At 41.9% G+C, this 25,756-nt stretch overlaps 2 protein-coding genes across 2 annotated transcripts in view; both read right to left on the bottom strand.

The window, feature by feature from the left end:
* The window catches only part of mical3a (microtubule associated monooxygenase, calponin and LIM domain containing 3a), an 86,984-nt gene extending 80,797 nt beyond the window's left edge, over positions 1-6,187 (bottom strand). Inside the window, exon 1 of the mRNA XM_080027959.1 lies at positions 6,053-6,187. The gene's annotated coding sequence lies outside the window, so the exon portion shown is untranslated. The remainder of the gene's footprint in view (positions 1-6,052) is intronic.
* A 1,689-nt stretch (positions 6,188-7,876) lies between these two features.
* The window catches only part of LOC307250258 (UPF0606 protein KIAA1549), a gene marked incomplete at its 5' end in the record, with an annotated part of 37,117 nt that continues 19,237 nt past the window's right edge, over positions 7,877-25,756 (bottom strand). The window contains 12 exons of the mRNA XM_080027287.1: positions 7,877-10,252; positions 11,195-11,352; positions 12,354-12,498; positions 13,436-13,492; positions 14,848-15,180; positions 15,633-15,777; positions 15,871-16,091; positions 16,974-17,179; positions 18,906-19,042; positions 20,000-20,235; positions 24,031-24,218; positions 25,004-25,181. Coding sequence (XP_079883413.1) covers positions 10,019-10,252; positions 11,195-11,352; positions 12,354-12,498; positions 13,436-13,492; positions 14,848-15,180; positions 15,633-15,777; positions 15,871-16,091; positions 16,974-17,179; positions 18,906-19,042; positions 20,000-20,235; positions 24,031-24,218; positions 25,004-25,181 — 2,238 coding nt within the window. The 3' untranslated portion in view covers positions 7,877-10,018. The remainder of the gene's footprint in view (positions 10,253-11,194; positions 11,353-12,353; positions 12,499-13,435; positions 13,493-14,847; positions 15,181-15,632; positions 15,778-15,870; positions 16,092-16,973; positions 17,180-18,905; positions 19,043-19,999; positions 20,236-24,030; positions 24,219-25,003; positions 25,182-25,756) is intronic.

The following is a 25,756-nucleotide window of genomic DNA, read 5'->3' as shown; positions in this document are numbered from 1 at the left end:
AAAACATTGAATGGAGCTTTGATGAGTACATTCAAACATCGGATATGATCTGATTACAATAATCCAATTGTAGCCTGGTTAATTTATTTAGGTTTGTTAGCAAACATGCATACTCCCTAACACACTAACTATTCAAGTACCTCAGTCGACCCCACTTCAAAAATTCCGAACTATCCCTTTAAGCAGAAAATCAACTCAGGTTATAGAAACAACACTTACTACAAGTGGGCCTGGACATGTCATGCATCAAGAAGCCTTGCCAAAGTCTGGCAGCCAGGTGTTGAGGATTGAAGCTGCTGTTTTGAATCAGTGTGAGGTTTCAGCCATCTCTTGTCAGATTTGGGCAAACCACTGAATAATATAACCACTGAGAGCTGCTTGTTCTCAGTCCACACTATATGTAACATAGCCTATGTCGTCATCAGGAATTAGTTGTGGATTACTTGGACAGTGATTGCTTAACAAATATTCAGACAGATGTTTGCAAACCTGCCACAGTCTTTTAGCCTTACATCCCTCCGACCTCTTTCTTGCCAAATGTCGCCCACATGTGAAACAGGTTAGTGGTGATGGGGTGTAAACAAAGGGCATGCGGGCAATGGACAGACAACACATCTTGCAAGAAGAACTAGTGGGCCGGTGTCTCTCCTACTGTCACGACCACAACAGATGTGTCTTTGTCCATTTGAAATACCTCTGCCTCTGAGGGAAGAACTCTAACTTGTGTGTTTAGTAGGTTTTCTTTTGTTTTTTGACAACTTTGTTAACTGACATGAACAGACATCTTTTTCCCATGGAGCATTGTACACAGTCACGGTCAGGGTCGATGGCTTTAGGCGTCATTGCTCTAAATTAAAAAATGTTTTGTAATATTATAACAGTTTCTATGGACGTTGCATGCGTATTTAAACAGAAATCTGATACCATGTATAATCACGCGATCATATGTTGCCCATATGTTTCCAGCCCAGTCTAATACATACATACAGCTGAGCTCATTAATAAACATCAGGTTACTATTTACATGGAAAATGAGGGTTTGCCCTCAAATGTACTTCTGAGAACTAAATAAAGGTTGATGGAATACTATTTCAAGTGCTATTTATGAGACTGAGAACATTTTAGGTTTCTTAAAATAAATTTTTCTTTATCAAAATGTGTTTAGCAGTTCTTCTTTTTTGCCCATCATCGTACACCGTGAAACTAGCTTAAGGGAAGGCAGTCCAGTGTCAATTCCTGAAAGACTAACAAGATTCATCCATACTTAAGGATGAAAGTGGAGCCCCTAACTCAAGTCCTGCAGAGTCAAATAAACATCCAACAAGAGTCCTGACCGACTCAGTGGGGGAGGGCATGAAAACAACAATGGCCGAGTGTCTCTATGAAGATGAGCTCATGGGCATTTCACTCGTCGCAGTGAAGAAATCTGTTCTTTTGTTTACTGGATATATAAACACTACAAGCAAAGAAACCTCATGAAATCAGTGTGTTGAGCTAATATGTGTATTTCCCCCTTATTCATTCAGAATATGTCATAATTCATTATTAATATTAATATACAAACTGAAGACTGAGGATGGGTCTGTATGGAGGGTTAATAAATAAAGCTTTGTGGCCTGACTGAGGTGGTCTCTCTCGATCCCAAAATCAAGCCGCTGACAGCTATTTAAAAAAACGTGTTCTGTTTTGATTGATGATATGGTTTTCAAAGTGCACTTCTATCCAAAACCAACTCTGCGTACTGAGGTTTTCACACAGAAAAGCAGGGGGAAATGGTGAGAAAAAGTTGAGAAAGGACGCAGCCTTAGTATTGTTGAATCTGGGCCGCAGTCAGATGATATCAGCGCAGAACACAACTCCGGCCAAAGATTTCCACCCGAGTTTTTCTTTAGTTTCCTTTTTTGTAACCCAGTGCTTTTCATTGTATACTGAGCACAACACATTGTCTTTTTCTGATGTCTGCTGATGAGGTTATAGCTACACTTCCAACTCCCAGCTCAGTAAGGGAACATGGAGGCAACGTCAGTGACAAGCTGTTGAGCCAGACACAGTTTTCATGAGCAGACCAAGGGCAAAGCCACCTTAAATGAGAATAAAAATGCTCAGCTTTGCATTGAAGATTTCGCTTCTTGTTAATGATGGCCAACAAGATGTCTGATGAAGTGAAAAAAGATGTAGGGAGATGCTTGAGAAAGGTTCCAACTATGTTTCAGAGTGGATTCCCAGTGGTGCTTACACAATGTTTTGGATGTTGTGGTTGTTCCAGAGATGCAATCAGAGAAAGACCAAGGAGGTTCTGAGATTATTTATAGAGCCATGTTTAGTCACAGCCTGTCCACATTAGGTCAGCACAAGGGATCACAGTAATGATACTGTGTGTTCTAGCAGTAAAGATTCATTCCATTTACTTCCACTAGTAACCAAATGTCAGACATTTTCAACAAAAGCTACATTTTTAGAGGATGAAAGACAAATCATGTGTGATTAAAAAAAACAATATTGTGTAGTCCACAGTGATCCACAAAAGCACAGTCTGACCAGACACAATATGTCCATGCAGGGTCCATCTGCTGAACAAAGCAAAGCTTTTAGAGAAATAACAGCTTAACAGGATTATCTGATGATTATCGTCCGGACGGTTGGCAAACAAAACATCAACTTTGAATTTATTTTAAATGTTTAAAGAGGTTAAAGAAATGCATGTTTACTGGAAAATACATAACATTTGAATGTTAAGCCTGGTGGAAATGCACAAAAACACACACACACATACACACACACACACACACACACACACACACACTCTCCCGATGTGTAACCTTTTTCAGCCCTTTCTCATTCACTTAGTGTTAATAATTTGACACACACACACACGCACACACACACACACACACACGCACACACACACACACGCACGCACATACACACTTTGTGTCACACACAACGTCCTCTAACTTGCCTCAGTCTGCACTGCTGCTGCACCAGTGGACATCTCCAAGAGCAATCGATTACGAAATGTACAGTTGTGGTGCAGCAAACAGTTGAAATGGTTTCAGTGCACATCCTGCAGAAGTCTCCCCTTCCCTATGTAAACACTCACACTGCCAGAGCTGCATTCTGCTGCTGCTGACGCTCTGAAAAACATCCAGAGGCTGCAGCATGGCAGTGCAGAGATCCAGTGTCAGTGCCAACATGGATTATCGCTGTCAGAAATGATCCGCTGTGGCATACCGAGTAGCTTTATAAAGCTTTATAAAGTATCAGAATACTTCCTAAATGTACTGCAGTCATTTTGAGTTACCTGTACTTTACCTGAGTATATCCATTTTTATGCTATTCAATTTATTACGTAGTCCACAATAATCAAGAGGCAACATTTTCACGTTTCCTTGTGTATTTTTAAAAACTACATTTATTCGACAACTTTAGTCAATAGTTAGTTACACTATTCTGAATTTGGACATACTGCAATAATGAGTATACTTCTTGTTTTTGTACTTTATGTTGATGTTGATGCTAATACTTCAATAGTTTTACTGTACTAAAATGTTCAAGGCATGACTACTGAAGGTCTGAGAACTTCTTCCAGCACTGTGTGTGTAGTGTGTATATTGTCCATATCGTAGTTTGAAGTTTGAGTAGTACATTCTACTAAATTAAAAAATGTTCAACTGATCGAATTGTATTTTTAAATTTGCTGATATTCAGAGGATAGTAATTAACTTTCGGCATCTCTCTTTTCACTGATCATTTCTATCCGGATATATTAAATTCTAATAGTGTTAGAGCCTACGAACGCTCCCTTCATCAAATGGGTCTATAATCCCATTTGTCACTCCATGCACCACGCCTCTCAATAAACATGTTCAATGTGTCAAGCTCTCTGGTTCTAAGAGGAACCAGTCGACAGTTTTGGCTGTGAAAGAAGCCGGGCAGCAGCTGACAGGGGCGGGAGGATCAGTGTCTGATGTCCGAGCATGAGGGCAGCTGCTGGTGAAAAACGGGCACTCTCCTATGAATGACAGCTATTCATCCCCCCACCCCACCCCACATCACATGAGCACTTGCCTCCTACTCAGCACAGCACAGCGCAGCAACAATATGAGGCTGTGTCTCCTGGTACAGTATAGAGCCTGGTGGTGGGGAGGGAGAGGGAGGCACAGATAACCTGCGCCACGACCTTGAGGACGGAGATGGCGAAAGGGAGTTTGTGTGAGCGAGAGTTACCTGACCTGACACACAGACCAGACCACAGTGTAACGCTGCAGTTAAAGCTACAGTGCGTCAATATTTCATATAAACAAATGTCGGTTACATTCAAGCCTCGGCCAAACGAGTTGGCAAAAAGTTGTTGAAGCCTATCAGATCCACAAAACTCCACTCTGTATTTCTCAGTATGGCAGCATTTACAAAGACAGTGTTGTTGTAATAACTCAGAATTTCTCATGGGGGGGGGGAGAGGGGCAACAGAAGTTACGCACTATAGCTTTAAATAAGCTACATTTGGTAGCTGTTTCAGAGAGAAAATCTAGTTATGTGTAATGCAGCAGCAGGCAGCAAGTAGGGCAGCACCAGCCAGTGGGTAAAAATATCACCTTCCTTACCCTTCCCCAAGCCTCACTCTGCTCTCCCACAGCTGCGTAGTGTTCATTTGTTATGAAAACACACCATGCGTAGGGGGGTCCTTTGTGTTGCGTCATACAACACAAACCTAACCTAATCCTCACAAACCCTTTTGTTTCTGCACCTCACATTGGGAAAGCTATAACCTCCCCTAACCCCTGCCTCTTGCTGTGTTATCTGCTGACGCCAAACGTCGGACAGAGAAATTAGAAAATGACCCAATTACAGAGCAAAGATAACCTGCACTGGGAGGGCCGGGGGGAGAGGGAGAGGGGTGGGGGTGATGGTGATGGTGGGAGAGAGAACAAGGAGTAGGTGGAAGGAGTGACAGTAAAAGGAGCTGCAATGGCGAATATGAGAAGAAAACTAAAGCTATAGTGCGTATATTTTTCATGTAAATGAATGTTGGTTACATTCAAGCCACCGGCAAACGAGTAGACGAGTTGATTAAGCCTACCCACAAAACTCTGTCTGTATTCCTCAGTATGGCAGGGTTTACAAACTGGTGTCGCCCCTTGACACTGGAGCTCAGAAAAATCCCAAGAAGCACCCAATAAATGTTACAGTAGTTGATACTCTGGAGGCTTACATCATGTAGATGCGCCTACAGTGTTGTTGTTATTACTCAGCATTCCTCATAGTAGGGGCAACAAAAGTTACACCATAGCTGATTTAGAAAAAGCAGGTATTGGTTGTGAAATATGTATGTAAAACAATTCAATACAAATAAAATCATATATACACATAGTGCGACAAGTGAAAACAGTGACATCCCTCGGTGACAGCGGTGGCACACAAAGCTGGATGCTGCAGGAGATGCCTGGCTGCTGCAGTGTCTTTCTTTGGCCAACCCATCGCAGGCATGCAGCAGCTGTGATGCAATGTAACTGAGCGGTGTGCAGAGCCCTTGCATAATGTTTGAGCCATGCTGGTAAACAAGGAGGGCGAGGACCACCACATCCTCTCCCGCTCAAGGAGACACCATGGCAACAAGGTATACAGCTGTCATGGACCCTAATCTTGGCAGGTCACGTCACTGGAACCCTTACTCGTTATTCATCATCAAACCACAGGAACGTGTGATCTTTGACAGGTAGCCACACACCCGCAGACAGACACTGTACACACACACACACACACACACGTCAGCAGCTAGACTGCACTGAGCTCAGGAGTAAACAAATGTAAACCTCAGTTACCAAAACAGACAAGTGTGGAAGGACACGCTGTTTGATCTGGTTGACAAACTCTTTTCTATTGCACCAATGCATTCCTGACATGTGACTCTCATCACAGCCAGCCACAGCCATACAGAACACCCCACCAAACACACACACACACACACACACACACACACACACACACACACACACACACACACACACACACATAGTTCCAGTGACTGGCAAGATAATAGCAGTGTACTCACGGGTGCTTCTGAATTCTCTGCTGGGATCAGTGAAAAGGCAGGTATCCTCTTTTCTCATCCGTCACTGGAATTGTGTAACACTTGTCCTCCCTCCCTGCTCTGCTTGTCTTTCGCCGACAGACTAATAAGCGAGAGTGGCCAACGACAGAGCAAGAGAGAGACAGAGAGAGAGAGAGGGAGAGAACTGCAGTGCTGGAACTCTGTCAGTGTGCTAAATGCTCGGGTCTGCTCTACGTCCCTCTCTGTTTCTCTCCTCCCTCCTTCCCTCCCTAGTAGTTTTCTCCAAGGTCAGTGGGTAGAACGGCATATTTGACTCCTCCCTGACTGGACAATTGTGCCCCCCTCCCCATAGCCTCCTACAGGCTGGACACCCGGGCAGTAATTACCATCATGATCCAGATTAACTCCTGGGTGTGCTCTTGTTGTGCTACGCTGGGCCTGGCTGACACACACAGACAGGATTATTGTATGTTTATGTGTGTGTGTGTGTGTGTGTGTGTGCGCGTGTGTGCGTGCGTGCGTGCGTGTGTGTGTGTGTGTGTGTGTGTGTGTGTGTGTGTGCGCGCGCGCGTGTGTGTGTGTGTGTGTGTGTGTGTGTGTGTGTGTGTGTGTGTGAGGGGAGTTTAGACCCCACAGGGCGGGCTATGAGGCAGCCAGACAGGACGGGATGGGACACTCTTAAGCCCTGGGGGACATGTAAGAATGAGAATAAGACACTTTTAGCATGAATTAGCAAGACAAAAAGCATCTGTGAAGGACTCATATAAACATTCATGCGAAATCCGGGAAACACATTTAGAATGCAGCAGCATGTGTATGAATCCATGACAAATACAATAAAGTAGAAGCTCACTGTCACAGACTTAACGCTTGCTAACACTACTTTAAATTCATCTCTAGCTGCAGTTCTCCCCTCGTTGTGCCTTTTCTCCAATTCAAGCGCTGTATGAATAACCACCAGGCTGTGAAAAGACAAGTGCCGTGACCGTGTTCCGGTGCCTGCACTGTCTAATGTGCACAGTGGAGGTCAGGAGCTTTGCTAGCTGTTTAGCTGCTTCCCTCAGTGAGATCCTGTGATGGGATTAAAGGGGGAGAAGTGCCTGATGGGATGAGACAGAAGTCAGTATATGAGCAGGAGCAGGAAGTAGTCCCTTCACCACCAAGGGGAAGTACAAACCCACAACAAAGGGCTTGTGGATTTCTTGTGGCTTGAAGCTAAACTCGGCTTACCATTAATATTGTATGCTTTTGTCCACTAAGTATTTATATTGTCCTATTCTCTGACTATTGGACATATGAAAAAGGCCAAGTCCTATCTGATGTATGGAAGCATATCTGACAAACACTGATGCCACACTGTGATTAGACTTTGCATAATCAAACACTTTCCATTCCATTATTATTATGTTCGCAATGTCTTGATTATGAACAGAGAAAACAACTTATTTTCTCCTATAGAAATCTTTGGAAGTAGGTGACATCATCAGTCAGCAGTGTTTGTTGTGAATACAGCTTGGTTTGGTTTTCTTGTGATGTACTGACACCCTCTGGTTGTTTATGGTAAGTACAACAACTTGAGCACTATTGATCATAGATAAGATATGATGATGTGTGTGCATGATGAGTTTCAGCTTTTCAACTCCAAATGAAAATGTTAAAACTAAATAAATAAAAGTGTCAGTGTAACACTATGATGGAGTTGTATTTAAATACACTGGTGCCACTGCTGGGTCTACCAATGTAAGGGCGATAATGTGTGAGAGCTCAAAAGCCATATATGGTTATGAACTAATTATAAACGCAAAATTCCAGGACACATCGAGGGACAGTTTTTCTTTTGTATTTCAAGAATTTTGGAACAGCATGCGAAAAAAAAAACAACAACAAAAGAAATCCAATAATCAAACATGCAACGTGGATCAAACATAAAGTTGGGCCAGCCAACAAATCATTTTAACACAATTAAAAACATAGAAATAGATTCACAAAACAACACCCCAAAAAAAATGAATTGAGAATGACGTGGATGGGCTGTTGTTACAGTACAGAACCAGCAGATGGAGGCATACAGTGTGAGATTGGTAACAGAAAACATGAACATGAGGTGACATGAATTAACCCATCTCCCTTCAGAGCAATGGGAACTCTACAAAATGACACTGTTTGATGATTGTTCAGCTCATTTAGGCTGGCTAACAAAACCTTGCATTGTATGTGACGGAATAAATGACAAGTAAAACAGAGCACACAGAGAAGCTCAAGTAGGTCACCTGTACAGGTGAGTCCAAAAGGCAAATCACATTGCAAATGAAAAAAGGACTGGAAGTAGCATCTGTTTTCAACTCGCTGTCAATTGTCGATTCTTGTGTGGGGAATATTTTTAATCCCAACTTAATACAGGTAAACACTCCAAAATATACTTTCAAACCCTGATTTTTACAATCCATCATTTCCTCTTTTATTTTTATATAAATAAAATATCAATTCAGGCCCCATAACATCACAAAATGGTGGTGGATGGTCACATGAAGAAAAGGTAAACTAGCAGAATGTTCAACCAGTAAGAGAGACATTTAAGGTGAACAAAATGACATTAGGCAAGGTCAATCCAGAGAAATGTAAAAAGCACGTGAACCGGTTGAAGTAATCCATGTATGACAAACAAATACAGTACACTTTGTTTTTCTCCTTCCTGTGCTGATAAAAAAAGGCAAAGCAAACTTTGAATAGTGCATGAAACAGGGATGGTGGTTCAATACTGGTCTCTATGACTTTCCCTCATTAACAGTTCTTCAACATGATCCGTGGAAATTACTTTGACGCTATATTATCCTCAATGAATCTCTTTTTGAATGACCTGAGCTGTACCAAGTAGTCTGCATACAGTGCATACAATTACAACCAAATACTGAGTACTGAGTACTGAATACTGAGTACCATTGTCAAGTACATACCCTTTGATTGGTGTGATTTCAAGGCCATTTTTCTTCATGTTTTGTCTAGCCGTCTGCGAGCTATTAATCATGAATAAAAACACAGGTTGTGAATGCAAGTTGTCCACTAAACACAAAAGTATGTACTGTAAGTAACGAGGTCAAAATATAACAAGTAAGACTAAGTCTGTACCACTGCAGGAAGTACTATATGGAAAGAATAGGTAGAGTATATAAGTGCTGTAAGTCTCTATGGACGCCCCCTGGTGCCTACTGTCTGAACTGGCTCGCTGGCTGTGAACTATGACCTGGCTTACTGTAGGCTCGTACAGTAGATCGGGTCAGGTGGATTACATCACAGTGTCAAGGCATAGCATGGCTCATCGTGGCAGAAAATAGTAAGTAGCACCTTGTGGTGATAGACAAGCGAAGGGCCTGCATCGGCAACACAACAAATACCTGTATGGTAGTTTAAGTCATGTTAAGAAAAAGAAAAGAATATATGGTGTGTGTGTGTGTGTGATAGGTGGTATTTCTGTTAAGTGAAGGCAGCATGAAGGATAGTCCAAAGAAATGCAAATAAGTTCAGACAGTGGACAGACCTTCCCTGATCCACAATGAAGTGCAAGGACAGACACATGGGCCGGACGAGTCCAGACATGTCATATCGTCTCATTCTGAAAAAGTTCCAGCATATATGTTTCACATTGTTCTTCATTTCATTACACTGTCTCTGGTTTGACATACTGCAGTTGATATGATTCTGTACTCTGCAAAGTACTACTACTAGTAATACTCTGAGCTGTATCCATCAACCATCCTGTAAATTCAGTATTTCACGAGGGCAGCTTCTTCAGGTAGAAATCTCTAACAGCAACCTCTTCAATTCACTTGAGCAGGACTGTCTCTCTGCTGTACACCCTCAGGGACTTCCATGGGAAGTATTGTTAGATTAGTTTGATGCAGGCAGGCAGGGTCAGTGGCATGACTGGTTATTATGGAGCTATACAGACTGGAGGGGGAGGGGGAAGCTTCAGCTGTGGTAGCTGGACACGGCAGCCTGTTTCTGGGAGAGACGTAACAGCTCCTCCCTGATGGCCTTGATGAGAGAGGCAGAGGAATGGGTAGGAGGGGAGGTGTCCAGGGGAGGTGGGGCTGACAGATAGCCCATCCCCGAGGTGTCTAGGTGGGCAGGGGGCGCAGACGGCTCCCTCATGCCACTCCTGGGCGTCTGGAAGATAGAGGAGTATTCAGGACAGTCCAGGAACTGAAGGTGAGAGGAAAGAGAAAGGCGGAAAGGAGAAAGAGGGAAAGGAGGAGGACAGAAAGTTGAGATGGTAACAGGAAGAAATTGTAAGAAGTACTACAGAGTTAGAGAAAAGAGAGAACTAGGGGAGATTTTCAGATTGTATCATAAAACAAATGTTGAACAGAGAGAGAGAGAGCTTTAAGGATAAAGCTGGCATTGTTTTATATTTCCAAGAAAAGATATAAATCAAAACTGACTTGATGGTTTTCGTTTCTTAAAACTCCCCTTTCTCTTTCCTGTCACTATCAGCCCCAATCACAGTGATTCCCATTGAGGATGTTTATCATTAAAATCGGGTTCTAAATATATCTAATTTAATTTTCATTAAAAACCCACTAATTTCCCCAAATATGTGGGCACTGTAATTCTTAGTAAATGTAACTTCAGCCGGCCTTAAATAGTGCATTTGTTAGGGAATATTTTCAGCCAGGGATTGATACATATTTGTGACTCCAGGGAGTATTTATTTACAAGAGCAGGCCGTCCTTTATGTGAGATGAGATCCACTCAAAATTAACTACAGTGACCATAGCCATGGTATTAAGCGTCATGTTACCCAGTGCAACAGTGACTTTTTTGACCAAGCATGGATCTCTATTGCATGGAGGAATGAACTGGATCAGGCTTTGGATACAAAGACAGTGATTGTTGTTCATTCAATCCCATTTCCATATCTATTTCAATGTAAAGCGCTCTTGTAATGCATGCCCTTTGAACCGCTTTTCTTGTATGAAAGGTGCTATACAAATAAAGTGTATTTTTATTATGAATTCCTTGTTTATTTTTGTTGTCTTTGGATTTGTTGACAATTAAACATATAAAATATAAATATTACATTAAATTGAACACATTTTAAACGTGGGTAGAGTCTTAACAAAATGTAATCAGTGATTCACTCACTGCATCTTTTTCGGGCACTGTCCTGGAGAAATTGTCGTCATTGTAGTGGTTCCAGCCAAGGCCTCCGTTCTGGCCTGGAGCAGCCCTGCCCCCTGCTGCTGGGTAACCATTCATCCGGCTCGACAGTCCCACCTGTGTAAGATGATGGAGCTGGTTGCCTACACACACACACACACACACACACACACACACACACACACACACACACACACACACACACACACACACACACACACACACACACACACACACACACACACACACACACACACACACACACACACACACACACACACACAGACATCCCATCAGAGCTGTAGTACTTGCAACTCAATCTTCGGTAGCCCCTTTAATGCACTTTGAAACAATCGCCACAGTCTTAAAAACACTGTGCTGTGCTTCACTGTATATGGTAAAGGCCAGAATCCATTTCTATTAGTGCGAGTCACATGTAACTGCAGCATCACGCTAGCTCTTTCAATAATTTAAAAGAGAGGGATGAGGCTCTTTCAGTCTGGCAGCTTTATGGGGTTGAGATGTGTGTGTGTGTGTGTGTGTGTGTGTGTGTGTGTGTGTGTGTGTGTGTGTGTGTGTGTGTGTGTGTGTGTGTGTGTGTGTGTGTGTGTGTGTGAAAGAGCAGCACTGTGGCCCACATCCAGAAGTGAAGAGGTGTCCCCAGACAAACCCTCTGTGTGAAAACAATAAATGCATTTATCAACCTCCAGGTTTTAATTCTTGAAGGTCTCTGTTTGTCTTCTCATATGCAAATGTTTTGTACGTGGATGAAGGGAAATAAGTGGAAATGAGGTTAAGGTACATGCAAAGGCATTATAAGTAAATAAATACATTAGAATAAATACCATCATATCATATTATCTTAAATCTGCCTCTAACTGTTAATTAGGCTATTCACCTCATGTTGATATCAGCCATTCTACATTGCTGTGTAAATATTTCAATTGTTTTTTGTCTCTTTATCAGCTTGTGGTGTTTTTTTGATGTATTTGCATTGTATATTGTGTAGGTATTGTTGTTTTTGCTTCGCATTTGTTTGACTCGACATCATTGCAAATAAGGGTCACCCCAATTGATCTCTCGAGTATAACTAAAGGTTAAATGAAAAAATTAAATAAGCAGCCTTGTTTATGTTTGTGTGTACCTGTAGTTCCCCCTACTGGTCGCGGTCTGGCTGATGAAGGGAGCTCATCGGCGTAGAGGCCCCTGCTGGAGTACATGCTGTCTGGCTGCATCTGCTCACATTGCCCTGCTGTCTCTCCTGGTGGCAGGTAGCTGGAGCCAAGGCCCTGCCTGAAACACAAAGAAATGTATTGTGTTCACTCACTTAGTTGGGTGACTGAAGGAAAACAAAATGTATTGTGTCAAATTGTATTGGAATTCTTCTCAGTTGCTACCTCTTGTCGACACCCTCATATCAATAAAGCATTTACAATAGGGAATAGCCGTGTCCAGCTCAGCCTTTCCCATAAAAGCAGGTAAAACACGGACATCTGCAGGTGCCAATGCTCAGAAGTTTTCACTGTAACAACCTACCTACTATATGCTTTAACTAATGCACTTTACAAATGTGTATGCAGCATAGTATATATTTCGTATTTCTGTGGATGTTTGCAATCATGATTGTGTTACCATGGTCACCCTGATCCAACAGTGTCTTCTACTGTATGTGGTACAAACTCATAATAACTCAAAATTGGTCTTCAAAGTTTCATAATTTAAAACCACATAGTAAAGTGTTTTGACATCTGCAGACGATTCCAATGTGCTATAGTATCCGGTGGTGATAAGTTGTTTGACCACAATTACATCGCTTAGGTTTCCTGTGGCCGCTCTGCTCTCTAGAAAAAGAAAAAAAAAAGAAAGCTGCTAACATTTTTGACTGTGTGCCTGCACAGTGTGTGTGTGTGCATCATTATGACGGGAATGTGTGAATGTGTATGGGGGGCTCTTTGGTCTTTTTGTGAGCCATTTAGGAAGAGAACCGCTGCCTTGGACCTGATCCATTAAAGCAATAAAATAAAGATGACTTTTTCTTTCATTATTCACGAGGCTCAACTCACTGGATGCCCTCAAGGAAAACAATTCCACTGGTTAAAGTGGTGGAGATTGGGCTCCGCTGATCAATAAAAAATCATTTTAATGTAGGAAAAAGTGGACGTCAAATAGGAATATTATTTATTAACTTATACATGAATACTCAATTTCTTCAATCCGCTGCTCTACTAACCTCGGCGTCAGGCCTTGGACAGAAGGAGGGGACAAGCCCAGCTCTGTGAACCTCTGGGGGGAGACAAGAAAAAACACACAGTCAGTGCTTAGGAAAGAGTGAGCAAAAAACAGTCAAGACAAAGATGAAAACAGAGACAGTTAATAAACTACATTACGTGTTGCAGGAATAATCAACCCATAAAATATTCAAGATCTTTATGTAACAGCTTTCATACTGTATCCAGATATATTTGGGAAGTAGGGTTCACTTGGTAGTAAATAGTGTTGTTTTTACTAAGCATGGTTCCTTCTTTTTCTTATAGCTCAATAATACCTCTCGTATCATAAGGCAGCATAAAAAAGCATTGAATACTATGCTTATATATTTCGATTGGGAGTGTGGACTGCATGGTTGCACCAGCAAAGTACTGATGATTTTCTTTTCAACGGCCATAATTCCAACTGCCTCACTGCTAATCTAATCTGAGCAATCGAATGAGCCACACTCTATACAGCTTACTGTGGTGATAATGTAGAGCTCTTCCAACCCTAAATAACTTATATCTTTCTTCCCGAATACAATGCTCGAGGGCACTAAAAACCTTTATTTAATTTTAGCTCAGCCTTTCCCTACAGTTTGAATTTCAAAGGAAAGGATATGCTACAGATAACTTGTACTACTACCACACACAGTGTGTTGCACATGCACAGTATTACTAATCTTAACGTGTTACCAAACTGCAGCACTGCATGGGCAGGCCTTTGTATGGTGCTACTATGATGCACCAACATCTCTATAATAAATAACCCTTGATGTAAGTACAATGTCAAATACAAAATGAGCTTTTGTTTTAAGAGTAGTTATTTGACTGTGCCTTCTTTGAACGCAGCCTACACTGACAGCCGCTAATGCAGAACAAGCACATGCAGCGGATATCACTGTAGAGTCTTAAGAGCAGTAGAAAGCTGACGAAGGGTGGAAGGTCGCAGCTCCACCGGGGGATGACAGATGGAGGAATACTTAACTGATTAGTTTGCTAAGAGGACACGATTAAACGTGAAGCTATAGGCTTCATGCTGGGAATGAGCTGACAAAAACCTCGAGTAAAAGGAAAGAGATAGTGACATCAAAAGGATTTTACATGTGTCTATTTACTGTTCTGCTGTTACAAATGTAAACAGGAAGGAAGCCTATATAGTCTTGGTTTGATGTTGAGATTACAGATAGGAACAGATGCATGGGAAAATACAGTTTATGGGAAAATGAACTAGATGCATAGATGCTTCAGAGAAAAGTTGTAATGTTGTCTCGATAGAGATCATTTTATTCAGTGCTACATAAAAAGCAATGTGATGACATTTTGACCAAATGGGTTCATTCTTCATCAAAACTATACCCTAAGTGCCAGGGGTTGGCTACTACTTACACTAGGGAAAGGGCCAAGAGGAGGGACTTGGTATGAGGGACCCCAAGGTCTGGGTCCTCGGCCTGGGGGGCTGGAGCACGTGGGGGGGTTGGTGTTGACCCCGGGGAGAGTGATGCCTGCTGTGCTGCCCTGAGAGGTGGGCGACACCAGGGCAAAGGCGTCGTCCAGCAGGGAGTGCATCTGCTGCCGAGCCTCCTCTATGGAGGGCTGTGGAGGCATGTAGGGCGGTGGGGGAGGGGCATGGCCCGGAGGAGAGCAGGCAGGATTCAGGAAGACGTCATCGGTGGGGGAGGGGCTCCTGTGAGGGGAGCCCTGGCCCTGGTCAGGGTCCGACTGGAAGAAATAAGAAGTATTCATGGACAGTTAGGATATGTAGAGGTAAGACATCCGAACATTTTTGAAAACCAATGAAGAGTTTCATTTATTTCCTGTAAGTTAATTCAAGATTCTACAGTAGATTCATTACAAATAAAGTAAAATGTATCTAGAATAAACATATCTTTCAGAAGGTTGACATTTCTGTATTATAAATCCTTCTTTTGAAAGGTTTTATGTCAAATTCTTATTTTTTAAAATACTTTTTGAGATTTTTATTTATTTTAATCCATGAACTGTAAACCGTTATCATCCAAATTAAAAGGAAATAAAAAACTGACATATTTCACTTTGTGTAATGATTCTAGACTTTATGAAAGTTTCACTTTCTGAATGGAGCCTCTTCAATCATATAACATTGTTGTACAAATGTACAAATGACTCTACAATGATTCTCCTGTGCCACTCACTACGTAGGCCACGTTGTTGACTCCAGGACACTTTCTGTAGACAGCGTCGCTGTCTTCACTGATGAGGTGGTCTTTGTCTGCCTCCATCATGCCTCCGTTCAACTGCTCCTTAAGCCTCTGTTTAGGAGAGCGCCTCCCTCGAGCACTGAAGGAAAAACAGCGAGGACTATTTATGTAGTCGACCCTACAACATTTATCAACCTGTCAAGTACAATGACCCGAAACAAAGAGCCCTTACCTTTTCTTGGATGGCATGAAGATGGAGGGCATCTGGACATCTGGGTCAAGGATCTTATCTATCTGTGTCTGTGCTTTCTGATAGATGTGATCCTGGTCTTTAGTGTCTGCGTTGCCGTCCTCCATGGAGGGGAAGTCGTAGTGGCCCTTCCTCTTGGCGCGCAGACGTATCTTGTTACGATGGTGCTCAATCTCCGACTTGTGCCTCAACGCTACCTGGATCTGAAGAGAACATTCTCTTTTTAGGAAAAATCCCTTGAAGACTTCAACAAGCAGGATGACAATATTTCATTCATGTACTGTACACACTATGAGTGAAAAATCACAAAAAACGCTGGCAGCATTAGAGAATAAATAATTGTATTGTTTGTTTATTTGAACTGCTAAATGAGTCAATATTATTTTCCAACAGGCTTCCATTGCTGTCATCTGCTTTTATGAGGTCTTACTTATTACTACACTGATGAAATTAAATTTTGGGCTGTGATTCCTCTGTACCTGACAAACGTTGTAATTTCTTCAAGCTAAATTGAACAGGAGCAGATGACAGCGTTGTCAGTAATTTTGAGATTAATTCACAGTTCATGTGTATTCACTCTGGTGGAACAAGTAAATGAGGCCGCTTTCACACCTGCAGCGTCTGGTTCTATTGAAGAAAACTCAGGTTCCATTTCTACCTTTGCTGTGGTTCTTTTGCGCAGGTGAGAACACAGCAATCGTACAAGCGGACCAATGGAGCATACAGAGACCTTCTTGAAGAGGTGGTGAGTGAAATAAACCTTCTCACACGGATTATGTGGCTACATTTGGGTTCACTTCACCAACTGATTCGGACCAGAGGAAATGATAGGTGTGAAAGAGAACGTAATCTGTTGGAAAACAAACCAAAGTATCATTCTCGCATCTGGTGAGAACCAAGAAAGCCAACCAGAAGCAGACTTTTAAATGCCCTTAGCCACTTAGCCTTTTTAATCCAAACCAATGTTTCTGCCTTTTATCAATGTGGTTGCACGAGTTGGATGCATTTTTTGTTTTTAAAAAACAAGTGTCGTTAGGTTTAATTTCATTCTTTGCTAAAATATTGAGAAAGTTAAGAGTTCAAACCTCTTTGTTTATCTGGTTGGCGTCAGACAGTTTGCCGTTGATTGGTGGGCTGTGCAGTGGTGGGACAGCCATGGGCTGCATGGCGATAAGCTGGACCTTGTTGGGGAGTCTCCTGCTCGCATCTGTGGTGCGAGACATCCGATCAACATGTTCAAAGATGGAGGCTGAGGACAGTTGCTCATTTGTACCATTCATAGGAGGAGGACCTACGAAAGGAAGCAAGAAAGTAGAGCAGAGGTCATCACTCAGTCATTACAAGTCTAAATGCTAATGTTGACTTAAAGCTATAGTGCGTAACTTCTTCATATAAAATAATGTTGGTTACACTCAAGTCATTGCTAAATGAGATGACACAACGTTGATAAAGCATCTCTGTATTTCTCAGTTTCGCAGCATTTTTAAACTGGTGCCGCCCCCGAAACGGGTGCAGGAGCTCAGAAAAACCCCAAGAAGCGCCCAAGAAATGTTTCAGTTGTTGATTCTACTGCTAAGAAAAAACCTGCGCGATCACAGGAGGCTTACCTTATATAGATGCGCCGACAGTGTTGTTGTTATAACTCAGAATTCCTCATGGGGCCGACAGAAGTTACGCAATATAGCTTTAAACTAGTGGGACTAGAACAAAGAGAACTACTGCGTAAAGATCTCTATCAAACATTTATGTTTTTACCAACTGGACTCTATATGACTTATAACACAAGTGTGGAGTCAGTGTTTCTGATGATCACATGAAATGAACACTGCAGCTTCTTCTAAAAAAGCTTGACTTCATTTCAAACAATGCCTTTGTTTGTGAAGTAGACTGTCTCTACGCTGTGTGACTGACAGCAAAAGCCAGTGACAGTGATGGATGGTGAAAAGAAGCCGAGCACAAAAACTAGCACAGAAACAATCAGACAACACACAAGACACAGCTGCTGCAGGTCAAGCCTTAGGTCTAAGGAGAGAGGGACGGATAGAGGACAAACTCTTACCAATTCTATTCTTGCCTGCAAACAGCCATAGGAAAAGGAAAAAAAAATAGTTTTATTGAGGTAAAGGACATCAAATAAAAGCATCTACGATAGACAGTAACTGTATGTTAACAAGAGAAAAAGAACTAGGGTTGAATGAAGTCCTGGCTTCTACGGATGCTGTTATAACTTCTTAACATGAAAAGAGCGAGGGAGCAGCGAATGAGTCATCTAAAAGAGGAGACATTTCTGCAGCTGATAAAAAGCTTCCTTCTGGGTCTTGTGAAGTTCGTAAATCAAAGGAAAAGGAGAAGGAAGGAGCTGCTTGTGTGATGAGCAGAGAACACGCTGATCAAAACACAGGCTGACGAATATTACACAATACTGACTGTGTCTTATATACAACCTGCTTCTAAACACTGTGGCAGAGCATATATATATACAGGCCCAGGAAGTGATTTATCAATAACAAAACAGAGAGCATTTCCCCTGTGGGTGAGACAGGCTGGAGTCTGTGTGCCTGACTGCCTTTTGGCTCCAGCATGTATAGTCCCAGTAGAGTGGTATTGCAGGCTTGAATCTATCAACAAGCTGTCAGATAGTGTAACTTCAGCTATTTTTTCCCAATTCCTGTTTCCTTCTCCTGCCCCCTCTCTCTTTCTGGGACTTGGTTTTTCCTCGACCGTGGAATAGAGTTCCTATCAGGTGTTACTTTTTTTATATTCCCTGTTCACATCTGTAATCTTTATGTCACTGATTGGGCTGACGCTGCACTCTGCTTTGTCTTTTTCCCCACCACTTCACTGTCTAGCCTGCCCTCGATGTGGCCCCTCAAGTCAATCAAATCACGCCGGCTTCACTTTCTGTCTGCCCAACAACCCCTCTGGGCTTCCTCCTTCCCCCCCTACTCCCCCCCCCCCCTCCTATTGGCTATCTGTGTGTTTGGAGGAGTGATGTAAGCGTTGCCAGGGCCACTTGCCATTTAAAACATTGATGGGGGCCTTACGGGTCTGCTTGCTGTCGCTGGGCGTGGCGTGGCCTCTCAGGTTCTCCTCGGTTGGATCCCGCTCGCTGGAATGGTCACTTACCACAGAGTCACCGTCCGATGGCGAGATCCTACTCCCGCAAAACACACACACACACACACACACACACACACACACACACACACACACACACACACACACCAAGAATAATCAAACACATACCAAAAAAAGAAATAAAGTGACGACAAAAAACTAATATTAATTTGACAGAGAAATTGACAACATTACGGAAGTCTTTAAATGCAATGTTCAGTAACTGCAGAATAACAATCTGATGATTCATATGTTTCTTGGTGAGAGCGGCTACAGAACTGGGAGATGCTGCACAAATTCCACTGAACACATGGAACATTCCTCATTCTAGCTATAATAACATTTGTTCATGGAAACTAGACACATGGTATGTGTTTGTCGTCCTAATTAATAAGTGATATACCTACTGAATGCGAGAGCGTAGGAAGTTCCCTCGCTGTCTAGTGCGTAAATAATTGATCTGAGGATATGTCCAAATCTTTTTTTTTCTGGCTGAATGACTGTCCCAAATGAGGAGAACATTAAAACAAATATATAGTATGGTAATGATAATTCAGGGCATCTTTTTTGGTACTTTCTCTCTGATATGAAAACCTATTTTTATTTTTTATTTTCATTAATTTTTTATTCGCTTGTTTTTATTGTCTGTTAAATGCAATCAGTGCATGAGAAATACAATATTTCTAGTGATGCGAGATTGAAAAAAACCCGTCTTGAGCCGCCATCAGTGCACGAGAAATACAATGTGTTGTGGCAATTTGTCCGCCTGTATTTGTTAGTGTCTAATCTTGATGTATTGTATGCCCCTGGGCCCTGGTAAGGCACTTTGAATTACATTGTGTCTGAATTGTGCTATATAAATAAACTTGGCTTGCCTTGCCTTTGACAACATAACTTACAGACACTAGCCTGATGTAATTTAATGTTCTTAATTCTTTATATTTACTTATCGTTAATAGTTTCTCCTGCCCTGTACTACAAAGGAGGCACTGACCTTCCTCGCCTTCGACCGCTACGAGACGCTTTGGTGGAGAAGGCCGAGTTTTTGGAAACGGAAGTTCGGATTTCTCCGTTCTCAGATGGACTGAAGCCATCTTTAGTGGACACGGGCAGGGCTCCAGGGCCGGGCCCCGGCGGGACAGGCTCCTGAATCACCATGACGTCATCCTTATTCTGCTGGCCAAGGTGCAGCTTGGCAAAGTCAAAGCCTTTCACACTGGGAGCCTGCAACTGAGGGGAGGCAAAGGGGGAGGGGGAGAGGAGGAATACAGTTTAATGAAATAGGGAATGGAAAGGAAGGTGGAAGGACATATGGCAGGCATTACACAGCTCAGAAAGGGTGTAAGAGAGGATGAGCATATACTGTAAATGTTTACTGAAGGACAGTGGCACATTCAATAATGCAGAATTCATCAGCTTTAAGTGGAGTCAGTCATTCTGGAGAAACCTTGTTGTCAAAATCACCTTTTGTCTAAATCAGCTAATATTGCCTCACGTACCTGTCCGTACTCTGTTAGCGCTGAAAAACAAATCATGTGTCAATACACAGCCTAGGCTCTGTATATGATGCTAGCTACAGAGAGCCCCCTTTGTTTACATACATTTTGTAACATATATGTTCACATATATAGAGCCTAGGCAGAGATTTGTTTTTCGGGCACAAATACTGTAGTATGGACAGGAAGCGGATCGTGAGGAGCTATTCATTGATTTTAACACAAAGTCATTTTGACAACAAGCGTTTTCAAGAATCGCTGACTCCACCTTTGAACATGACATATGAAGTAATATTAATCTCAGACAGTGACTAGCCAAGGCCGTTGCACTGAAATACCTACCGGAGAAGCAACATCCAGATAGATAGACATACTTAGGCTGAGTGACTGATGAATGGGTGTACAGGAGGGAGACTCAGACAGACAGACACTAATGAATAAAGAGAAAGAATATGAGAAAGAGGGACAAGGATAGATGTGGGGGGAAACATAGAGCTGCTTGCGTTTCCTTTGTACGGAGGCTGGAGATGAAAGCCGTGAGACTATTTGAGTGTAAAAAACCCTCTGGATTTTCCAACATAAAAAAAAACAAGTAAACAGAGGATATCAGATCCCGACTCAAAACTCTGGACCTGTGACGCTGAAATGTGTGTACTAGAGAAGGAAGTTGTGACGCCACCAGCTCCTGTTAATTCTCTGAATTACACATATAATCCATTTAATCCAGCGTGATGCTTTCCCGTAAAAAACTGCTAATCTGAAGGGGGGAAGAGAGAGAGAGTGTGTGTTTATGTGTGCCACTCTCCACGGACTTAAACAAGGCCAGCCATTGAAAAGGAAAATCTTTAAAGAAGCTGCAGCTGAAATAGTAACAAGCAGCCTCATTATCATTTACACTGCGGCTGAATGCAAAGAAAAAAACACTGCTGCTGTGATATCTCCTACACATTATACTCACTAATTACTACACGGCTTGGTCTAGTGGATAATTGGAGGATCACAACAAACAGTTGAAAAGAATAAATTAATCTACCACTTCACAATACAGGGATATTATATAAAGTATATTACTCAGGATTTAAAGGACTACAAACACACCAATACTCAAGTCCACAGCTACAGTCTATGGTCCACAGTGAAATCTAATGTCTAATACTTGAACATCTGTGTCTGGACTCCACAACCGGGTAAAACAGCTGTCTGACGTCTATAACCACAAACAAGCACTGGTCTCTATGGCTACCGAGCGAGAACAATATACCTCATCTTTGGCTCTCCTCCCTTTGGTTAACACTTTGGTTCTGTCTTCTTTCTTCACCTCCCTTGCTTTCGTTAACATTGCTTTGCTGTCTTGTCGTTTGTGCTCTACTGGTTTTATTCCTTTCTTTCCCAAGTTCTCCTTTTCATCGTCTTTGTCATCATCTTCTTCTTCTTCTTCCTCATCCTCCTCTTCTTCTCCTTCCTCTTCTTCCTCTTCCTCCTCCTCCTCTTCCTCGTCACTGCTCGAAATCTGTTTGCTCTTGGGAGGAGCGACTGGTCTCTGAGCAGAGGCAATGGTGGATGGGATCAATACTTTGAATGATGACGTATCGCTATCATTGCATCTGACGCATCCAAACTACTACTCAAACTATAACTACAGAAACACACACACACATAAACTAGGTCTTTTCTACACTTTCATGATTTGACCAGACACCAATCTGTACCTTCCCTCTTTTAACCTCCGCCTCTTCTTCTTCTTCCTCCTCTTCTTCATACTCCTCTTCTTCTTCTTCTTCATCTTCATACTCCTCCTCAATGAACTCTAAACCCGCTTTATATGGAGGGGGTTTCTGGCTAAAAGAACTCCTGGATTGTCTGAATGAAGGAGCGGACTGAGAGAGGGGGAGTGGTGTTAGGTGATACTGTAGATGGTCGTGTTAAACAGAGATGGCAGGCTAAGAGAGTTGAAAAAAAAACATCCTCCATACACAGTCTAGTTGTGATTCAACATGCAAAAATATTCTATTTTAGGAGTGGATTGGAGTGGTAATCCTGTGAAAATGTTTTCAAAATGGTGGAAAGGTTACTGGGACTTGGCTGTGAAGTGGCAGCTGAGAAAGAGCACTGGACGTGTGTGTGCCACTGCTACAGTTACTTCAAAAAATGTCAAGTGAAAATGTAAGTTTAGCATTTCATTTTAAAAGTCATAACGTTAGGAACTCGAAACTGGAACAAAAAATGTGAGGCCATCCTGTACACAAAAAAAAACAAAGAAATAAAGAATTGATTAAATAAATGAGCACTGCTCTGGAGTTTGCTGTGTCATATGCACAGTAAATGTAAAAACTAGAATATAATTCAGTGTTACTTGTTCTTTGTGTATCTCGAAGTGAACTTGCGTGTTTTTTGCAAAGAGTACGTGTTTTGTTCATCAGGATGCACAGTAGGAGGGACCTCAAAGAGTAGACAAAATATCTCTCGTGTAATTTAACTTCAGGGCAAAAAGAGTGCTTTAAAGTGAGAGAGGCAATGCTCAGAAAGGGAACGGCCTCAGCGCAGCCCAATGCCATTATTTCTCTTTGAAAGTGAAGGCAGAAAGGAAGGACACGCTTTTCAATGGTCACAAAATAAATGAGAAAATAGGGGGAAACTGAATGCCAATGGGCAATTCTGTTTGGTGCTTCAGAAGAAAGAGTATAGAGAGAAACATCCAAAAAGTTTGAAATAGAATGAAAAAGCCAATTTGATGTAGTAGCAGCATCTGTGAGTTCTAATCTAGTTCATGTCATTTAATAAATCTCTCTACTGGGATCATTAAAGTTTTAATAATCCCGACTAAAAAAAGAAAATGATGAATTCCAGATTCTTAGCAGTCTGCCAGGACATTCATGGCAATGACAGATACACCTAATTAATTAGCAGTTCATTTGGATTTAAAAGTGGTCTCATCTTTCTGGCTATTCACATCAGCTGCCTCCAATATTTCTATGCAGAACACACAGATGATTGAGAAAATGGTTTGTCCTTTAACACAAACCTTACCTGTTTTTAATATACAAAAGTCTGGTGATTAACACTGTCCATCAACCAAGACTTTCCTTTTCCGGTTACGTTTTCAGCTGCGTAAAGTAGCTACGAGGAACTTTTAAATATTTCTGAAATAGTCTTATTTTTCCTCTGATGATTAAAATGAGACAGCAAACGAGACCATCAGTGCAAAAAAAAAAAGTTTTACATAGTTTTTCCTAATGCCTTTGTTCGGGTAGGCTCACCCAGGAACAACACTACCGCTTTCGTCAGAACAGCGATGCTAGACTAAACACAAACTCAAAGGTTCCTCGTAGCCACTGTAAATGACATGGCACATTTTTTTAAACCTTGTGAAAGTCTTGTTCTCTCTTTGTCGATAATCGATTTTACACTTTTCTCTGACTTGCTATTTTCAAACATTACATTGAAAGAATGAACCGTGGATCTGAAATGGCTTACAAACACCAGCCCAATGAAGTGGGCCGTGAAGTCGCACCGAGGGGACTCTATATACCTTCTGTCTCTGCTGGATGGAAGTCATGGCGTCTGGCTGGAACTCCAGCTTGTCTGTGCGACACAGTTTCCAGTACAGGATGGAGATGATGAGGATAACCACCATGAGGGGAATCACCACGCCAATGACGATCCACGTGTTGGTGTTCCCAGGGTCAGAGGGTGAGATGGACGCTACCTTCTCTACAGCTATAGACAAATGAATTCAAGGATCAGACAATACAATGCAAAAAATCCAACACACTCAGCCATTTCATTTGTGTATATGGTTAAATTTTTTTCAAGCATATCCTTTTATTTCCTCTCAACCCCACTTCACAAACACCTTGAGAATTCAAAGCTAAACCATGCGGCATCGTTGGGAGCGCTGGCTCTTGTCTCGATGCTCTAATCTTAATTGCGGACATTCATTAGTTTTAATTAACACTCATTTCATCCTCTGGGAAAAGTACTGTAAGAGAGAAACACAGTCAAGACACTGAGACAAGAGAACACCCTTGAGGGGGATCACATTAGGCCTTCATCTCTTGTTTAGACTCCGAATGAGGAGGACAGGCTTTTTTTGGTACAAAATGTTCAAGGGGAGGAAATTAGCTGAAATGTTACTATAAACATAAAAATAAACTATCCAAACTGTTCCAAAACCTATAGAATTACTCAGTTTACTGCAACTTTCCCTTAGAACAGTTGCTTTGCCCATTACTCAAAGTAAAATATAGTCTATGCAGTAAATTGTATTTCAAGTCATATACTAACAAAACAACAATAGGGATAAATAAATATTCACAATAAATAAGGAAGTCACTTTTTTGTTATATCCATTTAGGCACATCAGTCACCTCCATGCTTAAACCCAGGAAGATGGCAGTGTTTGCTGACCTGTTAGTTTACGCATGCCAAGGACCATCTTGTTAATGGCTACACCACTTTTCTGCCCTTGAATGTCACTTGTCTACTAAGCAAGAGATACTCACGCTGTGCCAAAATGCCCTGGACACGATAACCCATGATGATGGCCGCCCTTTGAACGTCCAGGCTGTTGAGTAGGTTGGCTGCTTGAACTGCAGGCATCCTCTGGCCACTGGGACTCTCAACAAAATACACTATCTCCAAGGGATGGTCCGAGCCCACCAGTCGACTCACACTGACAACCTGGGAGAGGGTTGAAGAGCAGACGTGTGTCATTTTCATCCCCACCAAATAATCATTTGGTTCATGAGATAGTGCAGATATGAAATGGTTCGATTTTTAACAGTGCAGATCTAATGAGATTTAGAGCTATTTATTAATACCACAATGATCAAATACCATTATTCGAGTAAATTAAATGCATCTCTATATACCGTTATCCAAGTCAGTGTTTGTTTTTTTGCATTTTTTTAAGAGATAGAACAGATATAAAATGTGCTTCCCATAAAAGTTCATGAAGTTTGAATCTACAAGATTTTGGACAACATCCTAGACTAAAAGACAACTCTTCAGTTTATGAAACCATTTGTTTGGGTGCATTAGTGTGTTCGAAGAATCTGGTAACATTCATTGTCTCCAGGACACATTGTCTAGTACGTGGAAAGGATGCCAGGGCCCTATAGTGCTTGGCAATTACACAGAGCAATCATCAGGTCTACTGGCTACTGCATGATGGCTGCCAGTACTGTCCACCACTGTTTTAAACAAATTGGCAGACATCATGGCATCTTATGTCTTTTGCCAAACATAAACACGTC

This window comes from Ammodytes marinus (assembly GCF_949987685.1).
Source record: "Ammodytes marinus genome assembly, chromosome: 5".
In the NCBI taxonomy this organism is placed as follows: Eukaryota; Metazoa; Chordata; class Actinopteri; order Uranoscopiformes; family Ammodytidae; genus Ammodytes; species Ammodytes marinus.
Note: the sequence above shows the minus strand (reverse complement) of the source record. Positions and strands in the feature narration are given on the sequence as shown.